This window comes from Gavialis gangeticus, unplaced genomic scaffold (genome assembly GCF_001723915.1).
Source record: "Gavialis gangeticus isolate Ggan-Ray unplaced genomic scaffold, GavGan_comp1, whole genome shotgun sequence".
Taxonomy (NCBI): Eukaryota; Metazoa; Chordata; order Crocodylia; family Gavialidae; genus Gavialis; species Gavialis gangeticus.
The window spans coordinates 11,688,391-11,697,367 of record NW_017729008.1 but is presented as its reverse complement, the minus strand read 5'-3'; the positions used below and the strand labels follow the sequence as shown (position 1 = coordinate 11,697,367).

The 8,977-nt window shown below is 36.6% G+C and overlaps 1 protein-coding gene across 1 annotated transcript in view; it reads left to right on the top strand.

The window, feature by feature from the left end:
• The window catches only part of KIF21A (kinesin family member 21A), a 151,734-nt gene that overhangs the window by 126,588 nt on the left and 16,169 nt on the right, over nt 1-8,977 (top strand). Inside the window, exons 28-31 of the mRNA XM_019509323.1 lie at nt 3,392-3,502; nt 4,038-4,166; nt 5,772-5,810; nt 7,908-8,044. Coding sequence (XP_019364868.1) covers nt 3,392-3,502; nt 4,038-4,166; nt 5,772-5,810; nt 7,908-8,044 — 416 coding nt within the window. The remainder of the gene's footprint in view (nt 1-3,391; nt 3,503-4,037; nt 4,167-5,771; nt 5,811-7,907; nt 8,045-8,977) is intronic.

Genomic DNA, 8,977 nt, shown 5'->3' with positions numbered 1-8,977 from the left:
ACTGGGGGAGCAAGTAACAGGGGCAGGCATGGGGAGTAGAGGGGACAAGCAATGGGGAGGCAGGTCCTGGGTAGGGCAAATGGCAGTGGAGCAGGCATGGGGGGAGGGAAGGGGTAAGGGTCAGACCTTCTGCCCCCCTCCCCGCACCCCACTGTTTTCCCTGCTATGGTGGTGGGAAGCACAAATTTAAAATGACCCTTCAATAACTGAATTCTGTATGTGGAAAATTATAACACTTATAGTTTTCCATTTATAAAATGTAATTACTGAGGAGTTGTCCTAAACTCAAAGTCATTTTGGATTTGGGTAAATCTGGTAAATAACTAATTTGGTTAATTTCACTAATCATTACTAGTATTTGTTGTTGAACAGAATTTCCTATTGAGAATCCATCTGTACTTCCTACTTTTGGTGGGATCCTTTAGTAAATATAGTAGGGCTCTCTCTAAATGACATCATTTCTATTGCAGAAGAATGTGATACTACTCCTTCATTGCAGGAGTCAAGCAGTAGAAGTAGTTAGGAAAGACCCTTTATCCTTATCTCTTTCTTCATGTCTGAAATCTGAAGTATTCAGGGGGAAAGCAGAAGTGTCTCGCAAACTAAGTTTATTACTTTGTGTAGAAGTTCATTCCCTTCAATTTCCTGAATGTGTAAATTCCTTCTCAAAGCTTGAGTTAAGTATTGTTAAAGTCAGAAGGAGTTTTGCAATTTACTTTTTAAGGTCTTGATCTATCAAAGGCACTATCTCATTACTAGCACTATAGCACTATCAGCTTTAACTATTCTTCAAAAATAGAATGTTGAGATGCAACATCCCACATTTAATCTGTTCTGGGAGACCTCATCTAAACAGAAAAGTTAGCAGCAGTTTCACTTTTAAACTGACTTGTAACTTTTACATAAGTACAAAATCTTATGTATGTCCAGTCTTTTACTTTTGACAAACAAAACTACAGTGATTTAAAAGGGAGCAGGGATTTACCACTTGTGAGTTACTTCATGGTACCGAGTGCCTGCCCTTAGCCCGCAGTAAGTGGGCACATCTCTGTATGCATTAATGCACTTCAGTTAATGCCTATTAAATCTAGTGCCTCTGGGTGTATATATACATGTATGTGATGCAGCACTGGGTGCTTCTAAAAGCATCTGGCACTGTGTTGCATGCATTTGTATAAATGGTGAAATGCACGTCAGCACTAAGAAAATGGCAGCAGTGAGCTTTTGAACTAAAACACATCAAAGGTGTTTTAGTTGCATTGTGCACTGCTGCCATTTTGTTAGTGCTGACGTGCATTTCGCCATTTATACCAACGCGTATGATGCAGTGCTGGGAGCACTGGTTCGTGCATTCTGCAGACTCAATCAAGTTATGCTTTCTCTGTGCTAAACTCGATTAATCGAGTCTGCAGAACATGATAACTGATGCTCCCGGTGCTGCATCATACACATTTGTATGAATGGTGAAATGCACATCAGTGCTAAGAAAAAGGCAGTGGTGCACTGTGAAACTAAAACACCTTTGATGCGTTTTAGTTCAAAAGCACACTGCTGCCATTTCCTCAGTGCTGATGTGCATTTCGCCATTTATACAAATGCACGTGATGCAGTGCTGGATGCTTTTACAAGTGCCCAGCGCTGCATCACATACATGTATATGTACACCCAGAGGTACTAGATTTAATAGGCATTAACTGAAGTGCATTAATGCACACAGAGATGTGCCCACTTACTGTGGGCTAAGGGCAGGCACTCGGTACCATGAAGTAACTCACAAGTGGTAAATCCCTGCTCCCTTTTAAATCACTGTAGTTTTGTTTGTCAAAAGTAAAAGACTGGACATACATAAGATTTTGTACTTATGTAAAAGTTACAAGTCAGTTTAAAAGTGAAACTGCTGCTAACTTTTCTGTTTAAATGAGGTCTCCCAGAACAGATTAAATGTGGGATGTTGCATCTCAACATTCTATTTTTGAAGAATAGTTAAAGCTGATAGTGCTAGTAATGAGAGAGTGCCTTTGATAAATCGAGACCTTAAAAAGTAAATTGCAAAGCTCCTTCTGACCTTAACAAGTCAGAAGGATTAATCAAGTTTAATCGAGTCTGCTGACACGCTGGATTTCTGGTGCATTGGAACAGACAAATGTATGTGTACAAATGCCTTTCATTGTGAGGTACTAGGAAAATGCGCATTAACCTGTCTTAATGTGCATTAACTAAAGAGGGTGATTTTTTTTTTTGTTTGTTTGTTTTTTTGTGACGTTAATGTGCATTAAAATAGGCTAAAGCACATTAAAGCGCATATGTAGATACACCCATTGATAACTAAACTGCAAGAGTTTTTAGCCATGTTTCCGTGAGGGGTAGACTACCATGTTTTATGTTTCACTTACCATAAATGTAGGCACATTGGCAATTACAAGGAAGAGCTAAAATGCAGGAATTCCTTCCCCATTTTAACCCATTGTAATTAGATTTTCCCCATACCTTCATTTTGAAGAGGTTACCGTATTTTCCAATTTACAAGATGCTTTCTCTGAAGCAGGGAGGCCTAAATTTATGGTCCATTTTGTTTACCAAGAAATGAAATAACAGTTGAAACCATTGTAAGAAGAGTGAACCAGAATTCAATCAAACATATATTAAAACATTTATCCACAATTTCACAATTTTTTCACTTTTTTTGGGGTGGGGGGAGGAGTCGGGGAAGAGTGCTTTTTATTTTATACACACCAGAAAATATAGTATTCCTGTTTCCCCATCCATAGATTTATAGATTGACGCCAAAATGGAACAAGCCCAGTTTAAACTGAAGTAGGAGAACATACAGCCCTTTTTAGTGATTAAAGAAAGTCATTTTAAAATCACAGTCTAATTTGAACTGATAAGCTTTCTCATGTAGAAAAGTTACAAGTATGTAGGGCCAGGTTCTGATTTTGATTTATTAAACATCCGTTTCAGCATTTAATATTCAGCCTGGATCCTGTGTTCCTGATGTGGTTGTATGCCTGATGTGACACACTTAGACAACATAAAATCTCAGTTGAATTGGTTTTTAATTATCACTTTTAGCCTTTACAAATATAGGCCAAATATTTCTACTTTTCTGAGTCTTCTGATAACTTGAAACAATAGCTCAGAGAAGGGTGGACTCACCAGGGTTAGGCTGCCTCAGCTAAAATGACAACGCTATAACATTAATGTTAATTATCACATTGTTCAGTCATTTTAGCATAACCATTAATATTTTTTAAAAAATAGATTCAATGTATTCCAAATTTTAAAAGCTACATTGAAACAAGTAATCAGTGGAAGAATGTCAGTTTTAATACCACAAAAAGCTAGTTTTCCGAAGTGCTAAAAAGTAAGATAATCATCCCTCTTACCTTAGTTCTAGACAGCCATCTCTGACAGAAAAGAAAATATCTGAACCTTCACCTTTAGCAAAGAGAAAGGCCTATGAGAAAGCCACGGAAAGGACAAAGACAAAAGAACAAAAACAGTAAGATTCATTTTTTTTCTTCTTTCCCCCTCTCTAAAATTGTTAAGCCTTTGAACATATTCTTGGAAAATAGATCCATATTGCATCTTATTTAATTCTAGACCAATTATTCACTACTGGGCTTCTGTGTCTGTTCATAACAGTATTCTTTTGTACACAGTATAACTTGGTATCACTGCTCTGGAAGAAGCTCCTTTAGAGCATTTGCAAATGAATTACTCTTTTTAAAAAGTCCTCCATATTTTTGAGAGTTGCATGTGTTTGTTTTCTACAAGAATGTTTTCATTTTATGTATGCCAGGTTTTTTTTTCCTGCATCAGGCTTTCACTGTTTAGAAGTAAATGGTTTGAATGTTGTTCCATCTTGTGCCAGCAGCAGTTCATAGGCTATTCCATTCTCTAGATGAGCACGTAAATTGCATTTCTTGTTTAAGGAAAGAGGATCTAAGAAATTGTTTGAGGCATGTTTTCACTTAACCTCTCTAACAATTCATTATCCATAACCTTTTAAAGAGGATGTTCTTTTTTTCTTGTAGCTCAGATTCTGGAACCTCAGAGGCTAGTCTGTCACCTCCTTCCTCCCCACCAAGCCGGCCCCGTAATGAACTGAATGTTTTTAGTCGTCTTACTGTTTCTCAGGGAAACACATCAGTTCAGCAGGATAAGTAAGTCACAAAGGGAAGCTTCAGACCCCTAATAAGGAGCTGTAAAGCATTCTCAAGTTGTCAGTGTAGCATCCATTAGATATTTTTCCTTTTTCTTACGAGACATAAAGGAGACATTATTTTGTGTTTCATGTATTTTTTAAATATAACTTTTAAAATTTTTACAAAAATACGTTCCACACATCACCAAAATTCAAGCAAATAAATTTCCTGCTGAACCTTATTCCCAGTTCTAAGCTTTATGCCCTGCATTTGTATTCCTTCATAGCTGAAGTGTGTGAAAGGATATGTAGAATTGGTAAATATGTATGTGTATAAATATAAATATATATTTAAATCTATATTTGGAGTTTAGCTTTTAGGCATCATTTTAGATAATGGTGCTTTTGACAATTAATAAGCTGCCCATATAACATAGCTTAGAGAGCTCTCAGACACTCTGTAGGATGGTCTGTTGGAATAGCTATAGTGTAAGTTTAGTAGTTATTCAAATTATTTACTTGACTGGCATGTTTCAGAGAATTTGGACACAGACATATTTCACACTGGCACCCTTATTTTTCACTTCTTTGATTAGATAGACTTCTATAAAAGATTGACTAAAATTGGTGATAATTTTTAATTGAACCAAAATATTATTGCGAGATTTCAGTACTGATAACCATGCAATATGGTATTTAGTAACTCAACTGAAGAATGGAATCAACCTTTGATTCTGATTGCAGCAGCTGGAGGGATTGTTCATATCCCTTATTCTGTGCTATAATTTTTATACAGCATTGTTCTTCAGTGTTCTACAGAATCACCGTATCTCACACAGGAGGTTACAAAGCTTCTAGTAGCTTAAAAGTGCTTGTAAATCCCACATTCACTAAATTTATCTTATCACTAACTTGATATATATTATCCTAGGTTTCTTTTTATGCACTGAGCTTTAATTAACTTAACATTGTATATCCTATTGTCTGACTTTAAAATCAAATTCAAATGTTATGTTTTATTTGAGTTGAAAATGAAAGGCACAGCATTTTTTATTATTACAGGGCATGCTATAAATGTGCATGTGTTTTGAAGGTTTTTTGTTCTTTTCTAAAACTTTTTTGGAATGCAAATATAAAAGATTTTGAACTTGTGTGTTCATTTGCAAATTGCTGAACCTGATTCAGTAAAGATTCTGTCATTTTAGTATCTTAGGAACATAAACATTGTAAAATGTTTAGGAGTTTCTGAAGTTAAGACACTGACGTCCTTGCATTTTTCTTTGTAAATGGTTGTAGGAATTAGCATCAATTAGAGGTCAAATTTTATCCACCTGTTCTTCATTGCCTTTACTTCTGTAAGCAAATATACACTATATTTTCTAGTTCCTTGATTTGGGATATCTTGTGAATTTAACTGACCTCTGTGAATGCGTTTTTAATATTCCTCTCCAATGCCATCACAGATGTAGTTTGAACTAAGCAACAATGCTGTATAGATTATATAAACTTGCACCGACTACTTTTCTGAGTCCACCATGCTGTTGTTTGTTCTTCTAACATGGAGACTTTCTTGCTGCTGATACCCGTATTCTTTCTCCTCACAATCCCACCACTGTTACTGTAGGTCTGATGAAAGTGATTCCTCTCTGTCGGAGGTACACAGGTACACTGCATCCCTTTCTCTACCATCTTTCCATGCTTTCTGATGTTCTTAATACTTTTTTGCCAGTTCTCAGGTGATCTCATTTTTGTTGCATGCCTTTTCTTGATACCTCCCATAACAATAGTATGCTGTGTACTTTTTGCTTTATTCATTTATTGCCAGAAGTCCACGTGACTTTTTTTGTGAAGCATGTGTTTTTTGCTTTTCTTTTAAAAAGAACAGTAAGTAAATGTTTTAAGGTTTATTTTTTGTCAAGCATGTATTTTTTAAAGGGAATCAGAAGTAAATCTTTCCTTGGAGCTTGGGTTTTTTGAACAGCGTGTCTCCTTTAAAAAAAAAATCAGTTGCATACCTTTTCTTCAGTGTCATTAGTGGCTGATAAATCTTTTTCTCATTGTTTTGTTACCTAAAAGTTACAGTCAGTGGTTTCTACCCTCTTTTAGTGCCAATATGCATAATTAATTGTGAGATGAAAGAAAGTTTTGTTGCCCTACTCTTCCTTCATTTAATCCAGAAACTAGGAACACTGATTCTGAGAAAAAACAGCTGTGAACTTAAAATGTGGGTTGTCTGTGAGTAGGGGGCCAGCAGTGAAGGAATGCTGTATCCAAAGGCAGGCAATGACAAGGCAAATAATCATGGAGATGGAAGAGTTCATATAGTAACAATAGTATTGCTAGTATTTATGGCACTCCTTGCTTAATGTTCAGAGCACTGTGCAAAGATGAGTATGGGGCTCTTATGTTCAAAGACAATAAGTCAAAGAAAATAAGTAACTGTGCAAAGGGAATAAGTCCAGTGGTAGAAATGAAAAAGGACTTAGCTGTCCATGCTCAGCTTGTACTTTTTTGATGGATCATGCTGCCTCCCAGGAGAGAGAACATATGGGGTATATTTAGAAAGCAGAGGTACATAAAATAAATTAAGGTGATACAGGAAGTTAATTATCCATATTTATTTACTTTACATGACCTGGAGAACATAGTTCATGAAATTAAGCATTTAGGTTTAAAGCAGGCAAAAGGAAATACCTACAAACATAATACGGAAGTCACTCTTATAGTAGAGGACTGAAGCAAATGTCTCAGTAAAATATGTCCAAGGATTAGGTAAGAATAAGTCTTTATAGGTTTTAAGAAAGCTTCCTCAGCCACACTAAACAGGATAATAGTGTATAGACTGCTATGGGTAAATCTACCACTCTAGGGTCAGTAAGAAATTTTCTATCTATGGCCAACTCGTGCTTTTATTAGAAGCATTATGGGATTCTGTGCCTTCTCCTAAACTCATCTTGCATTGACTACTGGGCTAGCTGGGACCATGCGTCTGTTACTATGTGGCAGTTCCAAACACTTGCATGCACACACGCATGGGTGTGCACGCAAGCATGCTCTCACTCTTGCTCTCTTAGAGACCCACTAAAAACAGCTGGGGTTTCATTTGGCCCATATTTGCAGAACCGAATCTGTAGGCCACTACTTATGAAATACTTGGGCCCAGAATCTCAAGCTGGGTTACATCTTTTTGCACCAGTCCAGCCACAGATATTCAGCAGTGAGTCTGTTGGTGTTGAGGTGTTTCTTATTATCCACATCGGTAGATCTCCCAAAGCGGTAGATCTTGGATATGCCAGTATACGCTGCCCTGGGAGCCTTGCCTCAATGGCACAAAGTCAGAGTAGCTTGGAAGCAGTTCTTCCATTCTGATTCTTCTACAAGCACCAAGAAGAGTGCTTTGTCTAGTTTTAAAGGTTGAAAAACTGTAGCTAGTTCTTTGTGCCCTTCCAAACCCCCTGTGATTCTGTAGCTCCAAATGTCCTGTCTTTTTATACATGTTTTCATTTAATTGGGTGCACAACATGGACACTTTGTAAAGCTGAGCATTAAAAAAAAATAAATGTGGCATTTAAGGAACACTGATTGTGTTGTTCCACCAAAATATGTAAGCAAATGAAACCAACATATTTCACTACATACAGGCAACTAATATTTGTATTACTCCTGATAATTGTGGGATAAAAAAATGTGAGTTGTGGAAAGAAATTATCTGTATTGCTATACTCAACTCACATTTTGTGGTTTGTTTTTGATTTTTTAGGGGTATAATCAATCCATTCCCTGCTTCCAAGTGCATCAGAACTTCCTCACTTCAGTGTATCCACACAGCAGAGGGGCACACCAAAGCTGTGCTTTGTGTTGATGCAACTGATGATCTTCTCTTCACTGGATCCAAAGGTAGGGCAGGCTTCGTGTATTTGTTCCGTAATAAAGTTTCTCTTAAAATTTTATGTTTTGAAATTCTGTTTGTGCCCAGTGACATCAATGTAAGAGTTTTGGTAGTGTGAGGGGTAGAATACTTTAGGGATCCATTTTTGGAGTATAATAAACAGAAGTTGGTCTGCTTAGCACTAGTTTTTACTTCTCATGTGTACTATTTGTAAGTTCCTTTGCATTCCGGTTTAACTCCTTAAATAGAATTTTAAAAAACAGTTACTTGATATAGCTGCTCATTACATTACGATAAGACCTGAGGTTGCTTATAGTGCCATATAATTAAGGATGTCATAGCTTTTTTGCAAACTCCTAATATTAATGCTAATATGTCTCTCTTGAAGGAAGAATGACTGTTTAATCAAGTCATCCATCACTGCAGTTACAAAATTAGAATGGGAAACTAAAAGCAATTACTGAGAGACAAATAGCTTTCTTAGAAATACAGAAAGGTCTTGACAAATCATCGCTTACGTAAGTGAACAACTCATATCGAGAAGAGAAAAGGTGTGGAGCGAGGTGCTTAAAAATGACCTGGGTCATAGCGTTAAAAATAAGTGGCTATAAATTTAAACTATCTTAGCTAAAAATAAAGAATTTAAGAGAAAAACAAATCTTCAATTCAAGATAATGTTCTTGTTTCTCATTGCTGCTTTTGGCATAGCTTGTCCAGTTCTGGTGTCTATAATTGAGAATGGATATTGAAAAAATGTAAAGAATTCAAAGAGCCATGACAGTGATTGATTAAAAACTTGGAAAACATGCCTTTCAGGATAGGTATTTATGAGCCCAGTCCACTGCATCAAATAAAGTCTAAGGGATTACTTTTGATCACTGCTATAACACTTATATGAGGAACAAAACATTGATACAGGGTTCTTCAGAGGTAGGGACTGG